At 48.5% G+C, this 18,459-nt stretch overlaps 1 protein-coding gene across 7 annotated transcripts in view; it reads right to left on the minus strand.

Moving 5' to 3' along the window:
- GALM (galactose mutarotase) overlaps positions 1–18,435 on the minus strand; it is a 23,593-nt gene extending 5,158 nt beyond the window's left edge. Inside the window, exons 1-11 of one of the 7 annotated variants that reach the window (XM_053938182.1) lie at positions 17,996–18,435; positions 13,817–14,019; positions 13,125–13,220; positions 10,901–11,068; positions 10,454–10,557; positions 6,952–7,110; positions 6,543–6,809; positions 5,385–6,155; positions 4,738–4,892; positions 1,798–2,004; positions 356–437 (exon numbers count right to left, since the gene is read on the minus strand). In XM_053938182.1, the coding sequence (XP_053794157.1) occupies positions 356–437; positions 1,798–2,004; positions 4,738–4,892; positions 5,385–5,580 (640 nt within the window). In that variant the 5' untranslated portion in view covers positions 5,581–6,155; positions 6,543–6,809; positions 6,952–7,110; ... (3 more) ...; positions 13,817–14,019; positions 17,996–18,435. Of the gene's footprint in view, positions 1–355; positions 438–1,797; positions 2,005–4,737; positions 4,893–5,384; positions 6,156–6,542; positions 6,810–6,951; positions 7,111–10,453; positions 10,558–10,900; positions 11,069–12,247; positions 12,367–13,124; positions 13,221–13,816; positions 14,043–17,995 lie in introns of those variants that run through there. The other 6 variants (XM_053938180.1, XM_053938176.1, XM_053938181.1 and 3 more) reach the window with 6 other exon arrangements.
- Positions 18,436–18,459: the final 24 nt, after the last annotated feature.

Below are 18,459 nucleotides of genomic sequence, written 5' to 3' on the forward strand. Positions count from 1 at the left end.
ACAAGCATGGCACACCAAGCTGAGCAGAAGCCACCTGGACCAAAGAGTCCACTCCTCCAGGTGCCACAGGGAGCTTGTCTCCTGGATGGACTCACATAACAACCTCACATCCCATGTGCCTCTGGCCCCATCTCCTGCTGCTCCTGCCTGCTCCCTGGGGCTGGTGACCAGCACCTGGTGCTGCCCACCCTGCTCATGTGCAGTGGCACTGCACCCAAAGGTGAGGGCCCCGCTGTGCCTGGGGTCTCCTGGGTGCTGGTGTGTCCCCCTTGCCAGGCAGTGCTGCTGCCCACACCCACCAACATTGCTCAGAAAAATCACTTCCACCTGGTGGCGCAAGCCTGGCACCGCCTACCCGTAGGGATCTTGGTGTCGTCCACAGGCAGGTAGGAATCTGCTTCAATGGAGACCTCGTGGTCATAGACATCCCGGGAGCCCTGCAGGAGGATGGGAAATGCTGGGATTCCTGTTGCAGCCACTGTTCAAGCAGCCCTAAGCAGAGTTGTGAAATCATAGTCCACAGTGCTGCCCCAGATGATTTGGTAGTGCCTGGAGCACCTCCTGGCCCTCATTCCACCTTGATCTTGGGCACAGGACAAAGGTACTAGCCCGGGCAAAAACTTTCATGGGCCATAGGAGCTGTAAATCCCACAGGGATGGGGCCATCAGTCTGTACTGGTACCTCACTGAGGGCTACCACCCTGCAGACTGACTAGCCAAAACATGCTGGGTACTGAGCACACAGCAGCAGGGAAGAAGGGGAAGGAAGCAAGCAAGGGGAAATGCAACCCATCCTCTTGTCTCATCTGCATCGCTGCGGGGGTGTGTTCCTCCTCCTCTTCCACAGCCTCAGGAATGTGGGCAGGGAACCTGCTGGGCTGGACGGGGAGCAGGCTCAAAGCTGAGCCTTCAGGTCACTATCTAATCTGAGCAGCAATTTCATGCCCAAAGGTCTCCTGTTCCTCTGGAGCACACCTGAGTTGCACGCTGCAGGTGCTGGTATTATTCACCTCTGGGAGCACCAGCACCAACAACTGCACAGCCATTCTCAGGGCAGCAGCCTGGGCACAGCTCCTGCTCAGAGGGGCTGGGCTGTCTCTCACAAACACTTTTAAGGGCCTTTGTCTCATATCCAAATGTGACTGCACTGTATTATCCTATGGCTCTGCCCAGCAACACTTTATTTCTCAGATCCTTTTCCTCCAAGCACAGTTATAAACTGTGAGATTAAGACACAGCTGCAATTCACTGTCCATGTGGTTGACAAGACCCTGTACAGGTGTGTAGGAGCCCTCTGCATCCTGCTGCTGCAACCTTGCTAATCTGCAATCCTGGCTATCTCACATCCCCTTTCTGGGATGTCTCTTCTGCCCATTTTGACCTGGGCGTTTTGGTGCTGCCACTCCAGGCCCTGATTTCAACCTGCATCACCCTCTCAGAAATGCCAACAGAATACAACTAAGAAATGCCAGGCCACCACCAGGGCATGCCAGCTCTGCACCTCCTCCTTAATCTTCCCAAAGGACCGGGAGAGAGTGAAACTCCCCAGTTACACACAAAAGGAGAACCATCATGCTCAGCTGGATGCAGACAACGTGTCCTCAGCTGAGACCCACATGATTCAGTCCTGTTCCTGCATGCAGCCCATGATGCACAGAGACAATTTTCACTGCTGTGTCCCCAAAACCATGATGTGTCCCCAGACCAGCACGTTGGTGCCAATGACCATCCCACGGGTCCCCAGGCTTTCCTCCCCTGCACAGTGTGTCTCCACGGGGCCCATCTGCCCACACTTACCTGCCCCGCCAGGTTGAAGTACGCGTGGTTTGTCAGGCTGATGGGGGTTGTCTTGCTGGTCTGGGCCTGGTAGTTGATGGCCAGCTCCCTGCCACTAAGGGTGTAGGTCACCCAGACCTTCAGGTCACCAGGGTAGCCTTCCTCGCCATCGGGGCTGAGCCGGAAGAAGCGGACGCCATTTGGGAGCACCTGGGCACTCCAGAGAACCTGCACGGAGCACGGCCTTGGTGGGACAGGAATGGGAACACAGTGCCCTTCCCTCCTGCCCCAGGCTGGGCTAAAAATAGGGACAAAAGGCACACAAGGGATGTTACACTGAAACAAAGGCTTTTACAAACACCTTTCCAAGGAAAACACAAGCACCAGCCTGCTCTTGGTCAGCCAGGACCGCCAGCAGGGAACAAGGTTTCCACTGAGCAGCCAAAGAAAGGAGGCAATTTGGCAGTGTGACAAGGGTCTGTTCCAGCCTGTGTTATGCCATGCCTGAGAGTCCACACGTTTGATTTTTGCCCTGCAGCTGGACTTACCCCCTTTCCATGGATTTTCTCATGTGCAACACCTCTTCAACAAGCTGCCACCCAGGCACTGGCTTCTAGGACAGTGTAAGAACACAGCGGGGGCTCCTGCCCAGGGGCTGGGGTTGGGTTAAATGGTACCAGATGTGCTGTCAGACACATCCAGAGAGCTGGGACCTCTCCGGTTCTTGTCCCTGCCAGAGACCAGCACCAGTACTCAGCTTGGAGCCAAACATGCTGGCAAGGGAAGCAAGCCAGCACACTGCTGCCCTGACAGCCTGTTTGGCCCTGGCCATGGGCCTCATGCTGGGAGAATGGATGTGCAACAAGAGGCTCTCTGAAGCTTCACATTTCCCTGAGGAATAGTTACTGTCTAACCAAAGTGAACAGATTTAGGAACAAGGGCCAGGTAGCGCTGTTGAGTTGACCCCTCTCGTGACCTACACAGAGATCACCAACATGGGGCATGGTCAAAAGCCAGCATTTTCACCAAACACAGAACCTGAGGGTGACAAATACACTGGCTGCAGAGTAGGCCATCCTACACAGTGTGCAGTTTGACTGCAGCTCCCACAGCTACAGTAAGGATGCTGCGGCTTTTAAATATGAGTTTCTATTTAAGTTCTTTGAAAAAAAAAACTATTAAAGTCCAGGAAACGTACAGGTATCACTATTTTTTCCTAAGATAAGAGAGTTATTTTCAAAAATCCCCCAGCAGTGTAGTCACACACGGCAGCCTTGTAAGTGCAGCTGCAAGATGCTCTCATCAGACCACACGCTGACCGCAGCACTGATGTCTGCAAAATCAGGAAAAGCTCAGAAGATGACCAAGATAATCACAGCCAAATGCTAATGTGTGTTTTTTGTTAGGGTTGACCAGTTAGGGCTCACTGTCTCTGAACAGTGACTGTTTCCTGGCTGGAGGGGGTCTTGGGCAAGTGTCCAAGCGTGCCCTGTGGGCCAGACACAAAGCTCTGGCTGGGAGATGTCACTATCTTGTCCCCAGCAAACTGGTGAGACATCAGCAAGCAAGAGAGGTAAAGAAGCAGAAGAAGAGACCACATCCCCTGCCTGCAAAAAACAGCCTGGAAGCCCTGGGTGTGAAGAAATGCATGTTTTCAGCTGCAGATCACAGGTGTCAGGGTGTATAAAGAGACTTTAAACCAACCAAACTGTCCTCTTTGGAGGTACAACAGCCAAGCTATCCCCAGTATTCCCTTTTTTCTAAGGCTGCTGAGGAGCATTTCATCCCAACCTCATGCCAGTTTGCACTGTGATTTTTTTTTTCAGGCACCCTGTTTTTTTCCCATCAGCCTGGATTCCTTTCACAAAAAAACTGCATTAACCCCATGAAAGCAGCTGCACCTGCACATTCATGTGCTCTTTGGGGGAAATGGTGGATCAGTTACTTGCTGGTTGCAAATGCACTTGATCAAAAAAACCCCAAGGCTTCAGGAAAGCAGAGACTTCTGAGCCTGCTCTGCAATGGAGCAGGGTTATCAGCAAGGCTTTCAAGAGAAGGGTCCTCCACTGCTCTTACCATCAGTACACAAATACCTGGCTTGAGCAGCAGCTCTTGGGAGGAGAGAGAAAAAGCTGCGTGCCCTGGGGCCAGGGAAAGGGTGTTTCATCTCAGGAGGTCATAGGGGAGGGCTAGGAAGGAGAGACAGTGATCCTGAACACTGGGGCATTCTGCAGGCCTGATCTAATCCCCCTCTGCTGTGAGTCAGAGTGAGAGCCTGGGGGATGCTGTTGCAGGATGGAAGCTGCACCAAAGGGGGCAATGCAATGACTGAACCTGCAGCACCACCCTGCTCTTCCCTTACTGGGGAGTGCTGTCACAGGCAAGCAACAATGATAAGTTTGCAAACTCATGTCCTTCTGACTCTGGGAGGAGCTATGGGCAGGTAGCAGCCGTGAGACTGCCGGTGGAAATGAGTCTCCACGGACAGACCACTGTTCCCCAGGAGGTTTTCTTTGGGCACTTGCACAACTCCATGTCACACTCCAGGGTGGTGCAGCTGGTGCCTGGGGAGCCTCCATTGCTCCTGAGGCTGGGTCCTCACTGCCATGTCCCAACCTAGGCTGTGCAGAAGCAGCCCAGAACAACCCTTGCCCAGAGCAACCCTGTCAGAACTCAGGGGCTCATGAGGCTCAGGGCTGCAGTCACACAGAGGAAGCACAGCAACCCTCTGCTCGGCATCCAAGGATGACATAAGTGAGCCCTGCAAACTCAGGCAAAGACAAGCCAACCCAGCAGCTTGCAGGATCTGTCTCACTTCCCCGTTTGTGCACTCACAGCACTTTCTGAGCTGTTTCAACTCAGTAACCACCAGAAAATGCTACAGGGTTCAGGGGTGTAGACATCACACGCTCTTGCCACAACCCCACAGGTTGCATGCTGACAGGACACTGGGATTTTCACCTTGTCAAACCCCTTGGCTCCTCCGTGCAGGCTGTTGGGCCCGTTGTTGAGGAACAGCTGATACTCCTTCCCGTCCAGGCTGAACCTCCCGTTTGCAATCCTGTTGGCAACACGGCCCACGACAGCACCGAAGAACGGGTGCTTCCTCGTGTAACCTGGCCAGAGAAACAGCACACAGTTGTTAAATAGAACCATTGGAACAGGATGGGCAGTCTCCAGAAGTGCTTATGGACTCAGAGGTGTCTCTCCCTGCTTCCCTCCAGGGCTAAATAGGTGACTGCAATCCCAGCGTTTCACAGGACACACAGCTCATTAGTCCTGCATCTTTGATTAACACAGCCTGATGGGATCTTGTATTTGCAGATTTGAAGAAAAGGCCTCCGTCACTGCCAGTTAAGGAATGACTCAGAGCTGCCACAACAGAGAGGCACGCTGCCACCGGTGTCCCTGGTCCACATCCACCACAGAGCCCAGGAGAGGCAGCAGGAACTGTATCTAACTGTATCTCTTCAGCCCATAATTTTGGGGGGGAGGGGGCCTTACAAGCAGATCACGCAGTGTGGCAATAAACCAGTAAGTGCTGGTTAAACTGCCCGATTGTGGGCTTTTAATTTTTTTTCTTTTTTAAGAAACGTATTAAGACCCACCTTCTAAAGTGTCAAATCCTAGGACAACATCTGAAAACTGCCCATCCCTGTCTTTTGTCTCCAGAGTGGCGATGATGCACCCAAAAGACAGGATCTCCACTCTCACGCTGTCCGACTGTAAGACGAACTTCTCCACCTCTCCGCCTCCCTCCTCCGGGGGCATCCGCCCGAACGCCTCTCTCCGCACCGCTGTCATCGCTCCCTAAAACCCGGCCACCGGCACCTCCTGCCGGGAAGGAAGGACGCTGGGGAGGAAGAAGCAATGGCGGCGGGAGCGGAGCACTCCCAGCTCCAAAGGGCAGCCAGAACAACCCTCGTTCGCCTCCCGCGCGGGGCGGAGCCGCGCCGCGCCCGCCGGGCATCCCGGGGCTGTCACCGAGGGGCAGCAGCCTCCGGGAGGTGCCCGGGGGGCAGCGGGAAGGATGCCGAGGGGAGGGAGCGAGGCGGCGGCTGCGCTGCCCGGCCCGTTCCGGGGGCCGAAGCATCGCCTCCAGCAGCTCCTCTCGCCCACTTCCATCACACCGACGCGACTCTCACGGCCCGTGCAAAGCGTGGCATGGCAAAATGCTGTTTGCTCCCCTTGTGCCCTCCCTTAGCCCCTCCACAAGCGGCACAAGGCAGCGCCTTGCTGATGGTGCTGTAAATCAGGCTCAGAGCATTTGCTGGCCGGGGTGCTGTTATCATCAAAGCTGTGGCTCTGACACAGACTCCATTAAAAGTCGTCATCTTCTGAAATACCGATTTCTGCCTGTCTTTGCAGGTATTTTCAGTCTGTGGGGAAAACCCCGGCAACATTTAAGTATGTATGTGCACATTTTTGACCTCTCTAGCGCAAAGCACAAGAGCACCTCACTGCAATTTGTATTTCTATGAGGGCCCATTTTCAAAATTTGTTCAAAGAACCAATAACTACCATCAAAAAACCTGAATCGGTCAACCAGAGGTTGCTAAATATTAATTTCCAACACATCCATCATCTTTTGACGAGACCAACTACAAATTCCAAGTGAACACAGAAACCAAACCTCCCACCTGGGGCTGGGCAGAGATGGTTTGGAAATCTGCATTTCTTTGTTAGCGACGGCAGTTCCTGTGTTTCCTTCTGCACCTTCACAACCCGTGCTCTCTATCCACAAACAACATTTGAAGCAAACATACCTTTTTTCTGCTCATCAGTATCACCTCCCACGTGAGACAGGATAGGGAGCAGCCCAATTTTTGGAATAAGGAAGGCAATGGATGGATGGATGGATGGATGGATGGATGGATGGACGGACGGATGGATGAGAGGTCAGTCTCATTTATAACTGATTCATGGAGTGTTTTCATGTGCAGAGCATTCCCAGAAGTTTGCTCCTTAGCACTTCAGCTCCCTCAACACCTCTCTCTTCATGTACTTCTCCAGACACAGGAAGCATTTCTGCTCTGCAAAGACAAGATTTCATTAAGCTGTGGGGTTTTTAACGTAAGAGGAGCTGCCATTTTGATTTACTTTTCTGATTCACACCAGAAAAGGTCCAGATCCAACTCTCAGTCAGATGTAAGTCATGAACACTGATTTTCTCACCTCCCTTTGCAGATGCAAGACCACTCGAGCCCCAGTGGCCATCTAAGGCTGTGTGCTTGCAAAAGCAATACCAGAGACAAATCTGTTCATGAACCAGCCACGTGATTTTCAAGCAGGCAGATAAACTAGAGAAGAAACCAGATTGCACAAGCCTGAATCCTGTAGGGAACAGTAAGGAGCAATGTCAGCTTCAGGATCTGAGCAAGCTATTCTAAGAATCCTGCTTCATGACTTTGAGGATTACTCATGGCTCACCTTTGAATGCATCCTGCTCCTCTGCCGTTGGTGAATGGGGGAGGTGAACAAGGGGGAGGGCAGGATACAAGCAAGTCATGATCAGCATCTCACCACAATGGATTTTCTTTTTAGTCATTCCTATTTTTAAGAAAGTGGGGTTTTGGGGCCTTGTTCACTGTGGCACTGAGTTTTACTTAGACTGATGGTCAAATGCAAGCTCCTTTCATGTTCTCCTCTTTCTTTCCAGAAGAAAACTGCAGTACTGGACCTGAACACACCTGGCATTGGCAGCAGGGCACTTCCACAGCTCAGAAGAGCTCGCTATTGTCTCTGAGACTTTGGTTTCACTTCTCTGCCTTGCAGCTCCGCACGAGCAGCTGGGCAGAGCTCACCAGCTCTCTAGTCCTTATCTGCCCTCTCTCACATTTGGAAAATGCAGCAGCCTTTCCCAAGCCAAAATGCAGGTGAGGAGCAGGGATTTATCTGCTCTATCACAGCAGGTATAGAAAAAGTGTGACATGAAGGCAGGTTGTGTGCCTGGTCCCACTGGTCCCAGCTCCTCAACACCAGGAAAGACATTTCTGTTTAGTACAAAAGGCAAACTGGAAAGTCAGCCTGTGAGTGGTCCTGTCTTTCCTCCACCACAAAGCTGGTAAAAGGTACACTGTGAAAAAGAAATTTGTTTGTTTGTTTGTTTGTTTTAGGGGAGCCATTTAACATATGATCAACTCTTATCACATAATTGTTATGAGAAAAATTACAGAGGAGAATTTACTTCCCTGGGATCAGAAGCTTGGAAATTCCAGGTGCCTGCAGGGCAGCTACCAATTTTGCACAACAGAAGTGAAGCATTGGATATTATACATGCTTATGCTGTTTTTGTAGGAATACTTTACTTTTTCAATATATTTTTCAAAATACTTTGCTTTTTTCCCCATGCTTTTCTTTAATCCAAAATAAAGTAACTTTGCTTAAAAGACAACAGTCAACCAAAACTCTGTCTCTATGAGAGGATCTTGGTTTTTTGGTCAGCAGGCAGTTCTGTAATAAATTACATCACTACATTTCCTTCCTTTATTTTGTCTTTATGTTAAATCCAGCTGTGATTTGCAGTTTATTCTGGACACAGAGCAAGACTTGAAGACTCAGCTGGTTAAGAAAATAATTTTAAAGGGCAATTCAAGTTTCTGATGTGTTGTGCTCACTTATAGGATCCAACTCTGTTCTGAGTTCCCAGAACAGATCCATAAACTCCATTTTCATCACAGCTGCCTTCTGCAATGGAACAGGAGAGTGATGTTAATGCTGCTCACCATCCTTGAGACAGCTGACATGGTGTGTGCCCTGTGAGGAAACTTTGGACAATACTCCTGGACCAGGTTGCTTGGACCAGATCTCTTGTTTTGGGGGAACCCAGGGTGTTTTTCTTGGCACCACCAAGTGGTGCAGCTTTGCAGGCAGAGGCCAGGAGCTCTCAAGCTGTTACACACCAGTGGCATTTTGATTTGAAATGTGACAGAGACACTCCAAACGCTGTAATACTTAAGCAATGGCCAATGGTCACAGCTTGCTGTTGCTCAAGAAACTTCCTTGTTCAGTAAGAGCAGCAGTGATGTGCCCAGCACTGCAGCTGGAGATGCGATCTGTGGGGGCTGGTTGCTGCACAGACACAGAAAAGAACACAGACATTGCTTCTTACACCCTCCAGCATTACAAGGCTGTAATTAAATCCCTTTCCCCAACGCTCTCTGTATAAGCCCGAGGGGATGAGCTGGCACGTGAAGCCTGCAGGGAGTTGGAATCAGCGGGCAGAACAAAAGCGGAGACATTCCCCCACCATTTTATTGTCTGTAGAATGTATCTTCAGCTCTGCTGGGAACTTCCCGGCACGTAGGCTTAAAATGGAGCCTCTGCTCTTTTTTTTTTTTTTTTTTTCTTCATCTCTTCATGGGCAAATATACTGAGCCATTGATTAGGTTATTTTGGGATCATGGCATGGCACAATTGCTTGCTGTTATTCTGGCAGTCATTTCTCAGAAGCCTGTTACGCACATTTTATAGAGCTCTGGAAAACACAGAGCTTCCCGAGAACATTTTACACAGCATGTTTCTGATGTGCCTTTGTGTGCAAGTTGTTTGTGTCTCGGCAGCAGCCAAAGAGCCATTCGGATGTGTTGGTTGCTATAGTAATTACTTTTCTTGGGAACTGAAATAATAGCTTACAGTTCCTGCAGCTCGCTGCCGTGTAGGCTGCCTTGAACCAGAGAACTTCCATTTTGTTTTGGAGGGGGTTAGGGGACTCTTAAGTGTGCTGAGAGACAGACTTTCCTCCCTAGCTTATGCAGCAAATTTTGAATTTAACCTTTGCAGAGGATGTGCCACAGGTCTGAAGGCTCAAAAATAAAAGTAGCTTATGAAACAATAGGACAGCTTTGCAGCTCCGGTTTCTGATGGGGCGAAGATTTGGATTTGCTTTCCATTTATTGTTACTGAAAGCTGATAGGAGAGGGACGGAGGCTCATGCTGAGACTGATTTTCAGTGCTAAGGACCCTACAAAACACTGGGTGGGGGGCTCAGAGGATTTTCAAAAATGCCTAAGCAAGCCAAGCAGACACATGACAAGGAGGGCAGCTCTGCATCATTCAACGTTTTTCTCTCCGGTGAGGTAACTCCTCTATGGACCTGCATCTCTGGAGAGAGCAAGGGGGTCTCACAGTGGACAAAACAGCCTTTCAGGACAACCCAACAGCTGGCAGATGCCACCTCCCCCCTTCCACCTGCAGGCACAGAACATTTCTGAGTGACATTTTAAACTGCAGCTCTGGATGTCTGCTTGAAAGGACACAGAAGCATTTCCCAGCAGCAGGACAAGCTCGTGGCTCTGGGAAGATCTTTCAGTTGCTTTGGGCTCCTGGACTGACAAACCAGGGATTTCTGTGCAGCTTGCAGCCAGGTGGGCTGGCACAGCATGGCCCTTCTGGATCTGCCAAGGAAGCAGAAGAGAGGCAGGGGCAAGTGGCACAAGAAGTGGTCAGCCCGATTACCCTCCTGCATCATGAAGCAGCTGCAGGTTGACTGCAGCTCAGACTCTTGGCTCACAGGGGTTGACCTATATAAGGGTCCCAGCACCAGCAACAAGAACCAGTTTGCTTTTGCAGTCAGAGTCCAGCAAAAGGTGGGGAGGATATAAAAAGGGGCCAGAGAAGGAAGCAGGAGGAGCTAGGATGAAGCAGAGAGAAAACAAAAATAGGGAAAGCATTTTACCTCCCAGTGCTGATCTAGAAAATTTGCTCTCAGATGTGCACATGGCTGCATTGGCAACTGGCAGGGAGATGCCAAAGGGAGATTAAAGCATCATCTGCTAAAGGCTGCAAAGGCAAAACAGTTCCTGTTTGAGCAACAGCTACATAGAGATGCAGGGAGGAGGGTTTCTGGGGAAACCACAGGGCAAAACTGGGCCTTCATGTGGGAGGGGGATGTGCTTGGCTTGCAGGCAGCAGGTGATAAGAACTTGCTTCCCACATGCAGATGTGCAGATCTACCCCCCACCCCCTCCCCAATTTAGGCATAGCATACACACAGATTTTGTGCCTGCACAGCTCTGCAGCTGAAGCACAGTGCTGTACCAAAAGAGCTCAAGCAGCAGAGGCTACATGAGCATCCTCACTCCCCCCAGGGAATGCTGGATAAAGGACCCTTTGCCATGCCCACCTGTTTCTTCTGTTTGAGGCTTGAATTCAACAATACTGCTGCAACTAAAGTTGGGTTTTCTATGGCCTTTTTATGAACCTCTCAGGCTGTTTTCTGCTTTTGTATCAGAAATTTTACCTTCATCTTTAGTCCTGGTGGATTGTGGCATACAAGGACTTAAAATTGTCCCTGAAACACAGCAGTAGAAACAATATTTAAGATGCAAAATTTGAAATGCAAAGGAGGAAAAGAGAGTATTTATCTGGCAAAATGCTTTAGGATACAAAAAAGTAACTCAAAAGCATGTGGAGATAAAATTTCACAATCAGTCCAGTGTATTACTTGATTCTGTAGATTATTGTCTGTCTTTGAAACATACCACCTGTATTCACAGTGGCCAACACCTGCACTTTTAGCAAAGTAACAAAATTCATTTCTTTACCCACAATGGGTCAGGTGTGGGAGAATCTTGGCTTTCCTTAAACAGGAAATCTGCAGCTGTTGTGGGAACTTCAAATCGTAATTGAAAACATGATCCAACTATGAGATACAGATTCAAGTTACCACAAAGTGAACAAAATAGTTCAGATTGATTTAACCACAAAAATATGACTCCTGATTTTTAAGCTGTGCCTTAGGGGAGGAACAGGACAGGCCTAATTCATGACTCTTGATTTCTACTGGTCTACAGAATGATAAATGACAGTATTTCTGGACCATTACATTTTTCTTTAATTTGGGAGTCAATTTTGTTATTAATTATTTGATATTTGGCATGTGCAATGGGCTGCTAGTGACTTAGAGCATGTATTTCAGGAAGCCTTGTTATATTAAGAGCAAAAGCTGCAGCTACGTTAAAAATTCACGGAGGCTGCATAAACTTTTCTCTACTGGAGAAACTGTTTGTGCTAGACAAGTATTCCTGCTGGCATAATAATGATTTCTTCTCAGCAGCAACTCTTCTCCAGCAAAGACATCATAAGATGAAAAAATAAATAAAATCTCAAAAGTTTGCTCTCCCATGTATCATTAAAATGACTTATCTTACATCACCATATGGCAGGTAGCCTGTCTAAATATGTGGCAACAGCTGGACAACGCATGAACGCTCCTGGAGTGTGAAAAGCTGAAGTGTCACCCAGGAAAGTGTGTCAATGGCACCTTAGGGACATCCTTCAAGTGCAACTTCCTAGCCAAGTCACTGGAGCTCTGAAGGGGCAGCAAAGATGCTCCACAGCCCTTATTTGTATAAACAGCACTTCCTCAGGCAGGGAGGTTGTGCCCGCTGAATGAGTAGTCCTGCATAGCTCAGGTGGTGAATTTTGTTGCAATTGCACAAGAAAAAGCTGAGTGAACAGAGATACCTACCATGAATTCACTGAGCCTGATCCTCCACCCCCACCACAGCGTTCTCAGCTGTGGCTGCCAGCAGCAGCCACGTCATTGTCACAGGTTTAGACACTGTCAGTTAGGGCAAAGCACAAGTGGGAATTATACTTTTCTTCCTTTCCTTTCCTTTCCTTTCCTTTCCTTTCTTTCCTTTCCTTTCCTTTCCTTTCCTTTTCCTTTCCTTTCTTTCCTTTCCTTTCCTTTCCTTTTCCTTTCCTTTCCTTTCCTTTTCCTTTCCTTTCCTTTTCCTTTCCTTTCCTTTCCTTTCCTTTCCTTTCCTTTCCTTTCCTTTCCTTTCCTTTCCTTTCCTTTCCTTTCCTTTCCTTTCCTTTCCTTTCCTTTCCTTTCCTTTCCTTTCCTTTCCTTTCCTTTCCTTTCCTTTCCTTTCCCTCTTTTTTTCTTGTGAAACAATATTTGGTGAACTCACCCCTTTTGTTAGAGTCAGAATCCTTGTGCTTAGTGTCAGGCTCAGGAAGGTGGCAAAAGTAATGCCATAGGGAAATCACAAGGCTATTGCAGCTATTGCAGCTAGCTGGGTGGAATGGTACAAATGTTTTGTTTGGCTTTAGCCAGCAGAACCTTCTTTGGAATAGGCAAAAATAGGCAGAGACAACATTTTAGTGCTAATCAATAGAACCAATCCTCATGTAGCACATCAAGCACAAGGACATCAGTAAGCAGAGCTGCTTTGGTCTTACAAAGTATTCATGCTGTAAAATACTTAGAAAGTATTCATGCTGTGTAATGTGCATTAAACCACTCTGGGAACCCAAGCAAAGACAAAGTTGTGCTCTGGGGTGGTGCATCTCCAGCCAGCACAAAAGTGGGGAAACCTCTGTACTGTACCCAGCCTCACCCTGCAGACATCCTAGTGTACCAGTCAGATCAAAATCCATCACCAGTTTGCATTCCTACCACAGCAAGCAAAGTAGTCCAGTGCTGCTGCTTCATCCTGAATGGAAAGAGACAAAGGAAATCAAGATTAGAAATGGGAAAAACTCATAGGAAAGCACCTGGCTCCCAGAAATTATCTTGCTTTGAGACTGAGCTTTATGCATCAGTTAAATTTTCACCATCCAAGAGCAAAATACACACCACCAGACACCAGTTACTTTACTATTTTAGTCAATCATATTCTTTCTGGTAGCTCTTCACAGGTGCTTACCAAATGGTGATTCTGAGAAGCAACCCCTGCTTCACTAATTGAGCACTGATGATTTTTAAGAACTGTTGCCTAATGTAAGTACAGAACTGTGACTCCTTTCTCCTCTGGGAATGCAACATTCAGGAACAAAAAAATGCCTCCAAAATCTCATTAAAATGGAGCAGCTATTTTAAGATAGGGAGGACAGTCTGGGTGTCTGGATAAAACTGTCCCCACAGATGGCAGTTCAGGGTGTAAGCAAAGGTCAGAGGTGGCTGAGGGCATGGTTTGTGTCCATGGGACAGGAAGGCTTTTGGCTTCCTCAGCCAGACAAGCGGCCCCAGGGTTATTTTGTGTGAGCAGTCCTGAGAGCTTTACACTGACAGGTAGCCAGGGCCTCTTACCCCTGCACACCGCATGGGTCAGTCCTCTTTTCTCTCCATCACCCCAATGTCCTGCTCACTGTGTCCACATTTCCTGAGCCAGGAAGCTGTCTGGGCTTCTTTCCAAGCACTTGACCTTGCACAGGGCACAGGCAACGTGTGCAGCACATCCATATGTCACTGGAGGCATCCAGCTCTTACAAAGATGCCGACAATTCAGCCACCTGCCAGCAAAAGGAAGGCATTTCACAACTGCAGTAATTTTATTCTACAGCTCCAAAGAAGAAAAGCCATCCCTGGGTGGGGAAGTGAAAGTGCTATTGCAGTGTCTTGAGCAACAAATGGTGTCTAGTGTTTATGCAGAGAAAAGTGGTATGAACCAGAGAGAGGAAGTACTGAGTAGAAGGAGTGGTGGGAGTGGTTACACTGTCCATCCAAGCAGGAATGCCGGTAACCAGAGAAACCATAAAGGTAAAAAAACAACCACCACCCACCGAGGGGCCCATGCCTGGGTAAAAGCTGTGACACTGGGACTTTTATCTCTGCTGTGGCTGCACTAGTGCAAGCAAGTGTAGTGGCTTTTATCTGCTGTATCTCTGCTGCGTTCACATCTGAAAAATCCCACAGGATAACCCCTCAGGTTGCCCTTTTATCCTTTTAACAGAGGTTAATCATACACCCTGTATATAACAAAGAAAAAGAACACAGTATGCAAAGTCAAAAAATATACATAATGGAAAATGCTAATATGAAAGTTGCAAAAGCAGATTGATTTTGTCCCCTCGTGCCTCACTTGTTGTGCTAAGGACTTTTATTTTACAGCCATTGATTCATTCTCTCGTGGGGCCTCAGCCTCCCTTGGTGTAGTGAGCAGGCTGAGCCCAGGTAGCAAAGAGGAGCTCAGGCTCTGCCCTCCTCCCACTCAGCCAGGGAGCCCAGGCCGTGCCCAGAGCAGCTCCTCAGCTCTTCCTTCCTCTGGTAAAGCTGCCTTGTTTTCTTCTGAGTATTTTTCATTGCCTCAGGGACAGTGCAGCGCTGCCATGTGAGGTGAGCAGCTGCTGTGCCGTGCTGCAGGGGCAGAGCAGTGATGTGCAGACGGCTTTTGGCCAGATATGTTCCAGCCGTGTACTTTTGTAGGGACCATTTAGAATGCTTACGACCTGATTTCACAGATAATGCAGTTTTATTTGGCACTCGGTTCTGGTTTTGGGAATTTATGGATTGTGTATTTGGACTGACTGCAGTTGGGTTTCCCCTGGCATGGGAGCATTTAAAAATGTTTTTCAGTTGCAATCAAAGGATTTTTTTTTCTCAGAAGTACTCACTAGACCAAGTTTTCTTAGAAAATTAAACTCAAGAGTTATTTGGAATCTGATCCCAAGTAGCAAGTGGCAGTAAGTGCTGTCCAGCCTAGAGGAGAGCATGGACAAACTGAAAAGAAAATAAAGGAAAAGTTAAAAGTGAGAAAAAAAATCTAGATCAGTTTGTCCAGGTATGCTGGTGTTTTCACCATCCCTCTGCAACCGAGGTAGTGTTACCTTCCAACAGGAGGGTGATCAGTGCACTACTTTCTTTGACTGCTGAGACTAAATTCCAAAGAAGGAACAAAAACTCTGCAAGTGTAACGCTTTAGCATTGTAAGACACATTCCTTGCCACAGTGAACTAATAATGCAATGTAAATTACAGTAAAGGATGTAAGAAAGACAAGGCACAAAAGGAAGAGGAGATAAAAATGTCCTAGTAACAACATGTTCTTCCAAACTATGAGCATAATCATGTGATTTAAATGTCTACCAGATTTGGGGATTTTTTTTTCATGTCATTGTTCTCCTCTTTCTGCAATTATGTGGTTGTCTTTGACTGTGTGGTAGTAAGCAAATAACACTAATTGTTATTCTAATTGGAGGGTAGTGGACTGAAACCATTAATTCTGTTTATCAGCTCCAGGTAATAAAAATTGTATGAAAAGATCTATTTCAGGCAGCTTTAGCATCTTTTTTCTCTCTCTCTTTTTATACAAAAGAAGCAAGTCTGACAAGCAACATGACAGTGAAATCCTTCTGCTGAGTCTGCTGCTCAAACTTACATAATTGGGGTGTATTTCCATAATCCTTCCCTCCTTTCCTGTGCTCGAGGCACAGACAGAGGGAATGTCTGCTCCAAGGCTGCTCACAGTAGCTGAGAGGGGAAGCCTCAATGTTGCAATTTAAATATTTAGAATATCCTAACATCCCCACAGTGTGATAATGAAATACTGCACTAAGTCAGCAAAGCAGGGTCTGCTGCCTGGTGACACTGGAGCCCATATGCTGCACAGAAGCAGGGTGAAATATTCTGTTTCAGGGAACACTGAGTAAATAAAAGTGGTAAATAAGAATTTGGTCAAACAGTATGTCATTTCCACATTTGCAGAAAGGCAGTTCTAAAAACACACAGGAAAGAAAATTTAATTATTAAAGAAAATCTGATTACTGCAGTGTTCCAATGCGATTTTCTGAATCTGGTACATTCCGTGATTTCTCAGGCTGTTATTTTTTGCAGTGTTATGGTGAAACTGTCTGCTAAAATCCCAGGGCCCTATCACACAAGACTAATTTACTAGAAATGTCATCTGGCAAGTATGACATTTGTCCATAGCAGAAATTTCAGTGGTGTATTTGGAAAAAAAGTGCCAAGAAAAGAAAGCTTGGTGTTCACAGATGGCATGTTCCTCATTGACTGTTTCAACCACAAGAGATCTGTGCACAGCTCCAGCCCTGTGGGCTGTGTGCTCTCAGAGTTGCAAGGTTTTTTTTTTTGGTTTTTTTTTTTTTTTTTTTTTGTTTTTGGGAGGGGGAGCATTTTGTTTGGGGTTTTTTTGGTTAAAAATAAAAATAGGTACAAGTATAAGAAATACTGAAAGGAAAACACAAACTAAAAAACAAAGACCAAAGAGAAACCAAGAAGGTGAGAAACACAGCAAGCTGAGTTAAATCAGATGTATGTGCTCACAGAGGAGATGAGCTATCTGAGAGATGCAAATTCACATCATGCCAGGCAGAATTGGGAAACTGAACCTCCTCCAACTTCTTGGAGGAGAGCCTTTATTACTGTGTTTCAGGATAACTGAAAATGAGTAAACAGCACACCATTTGCTTTCCTTCCTAGCTCAGAAAGCTTACAAGCACCATTTCAGATTGAACAACGCTTTGTCTGATACAGCTGGGGAGGGTTTACTTTCTTCCCCACACACGGAGCAAAGGAAGAAGAAAATAATATTTATTTTGGCTGCCTTCTGAATTATTTCCCTCCCTCTTATTTGGCTGCTCAACTGCAAAAGCAATCCTATACCCATTCTCCATTGATCTACTTCCAGCAGGGTTGCACTCTGCATCCCTCTGGGTTTGGCAGCCACAGAAACAAATTCAGCTAGCAAGTCCTGTAAGCCACTTACTACACTGGGAGTCTTCTCACTCTGCTTCCACCGATGAGGAAGCCTTCTCTTGGACTAAGTGGCGAGACACAGACTGTGTTTTGCAGGGTGGTTTGCAAGAAAATGGGCCAAGAGGCTGCACTCAGAGGGTCCTGACCAATGTTTTTAACTCAGGGTGGCAGCCTGTTGCAAGTGGGGTCTCCCTGAGATTGCCACTGGGCTCCACGCTGTCCATCTTCACAAGGACTTGGGTGATGGATTTGAAAGCACCTTCACCCAGGTTCCTGATACCACTAAACGGGGTGGTGAGGACAACCTGCCCTGTGAGGAAAGACAGAAGGAGTTACATCTTATCTCCCTGAAGGAGAGAAGGCTTGGAGGCAGGAGGCTAATCTCAATATACCAGAGTGCTACAAAGAAGGTGGAGGCTCTCCTCACAAAGGACCACGTGGAGAAAACAAGGCACGACGTAAAAATGGCTGAAACGCAGGGATGTGGGGGTAGAGTCCCTGTCACGGGAGGTTTCCAAGCTGCCAAGGTGCTCTACAATCTCATCTAGGCTCCATCCCACAAAAGGGAGCCTAGATCATTGGATCAATGATTTCCAGCTCCCTTCCAGCCTGGGCTGTTCCATGGTTCTATGATTCTGTGCAGACAGGCAGGGGCTCCTGTAGCCATCTTCACCAACATCGCTCTCAAGAAGGAACCAGACCAGCCCCACCATTTGCCAGCAAGCAGACCCGCATGTAGTACAGGGCCAGCTGCCCAGACAGGTCTCCAGCTCACCGAGCTCGCAGGGACCACGCCAAGGGCGCTGCTGTGTCTCACCCGCTGGACACCGGACCCCATCGGCCCACGCGAACCAGCACCAACTTCTTGCTCGGGGCCGAGGGCCAGGTGTGGGTGGCGAGGAGCGGTCTCACGGCTCACCGAGGCCTCTGTGACCTTGCTAACCCCCGGCTGCCGTGGCCCTCGCAGCCGGGACGCACCGGCCGCGCCGCTCGGGGCGGACCGCAGCGCCGGGATCCGCGTCCCGCGCTGCCCCATCAGCCGGTGGCTTTAGGAAGGAGACAAAGGCGGCGGGGACAGCCGGAGGCGGTGATCGGCAAGGAAGAGGCCCCGGGCCGGGGGCGCAGGGCGGGCACTGGGGGACCCTCGGTTCGCCTCCCGCCGCCTCCCCCCGACCGAGCCCTCAGGCACGGCAGCGAGGGGGCGGGGCCGAGGCGGCCCCACAGCGCGGTGACGGGCGC

Source organism: Vidua chalybeata, chromosome 3 (assembly GCF_026979565.1).
Source record: "Vidua chalybeata isolate OUT-0048 chromosome 3, bVidCha1 merged haplotype, whole genome shotgun sequence".
NCBI classification, from domain to species: Eukaryota; Metazoa; Chordata; class Aves; order Passeriformes; family Viduidae; genus Vidua; species Vidua chalybeata.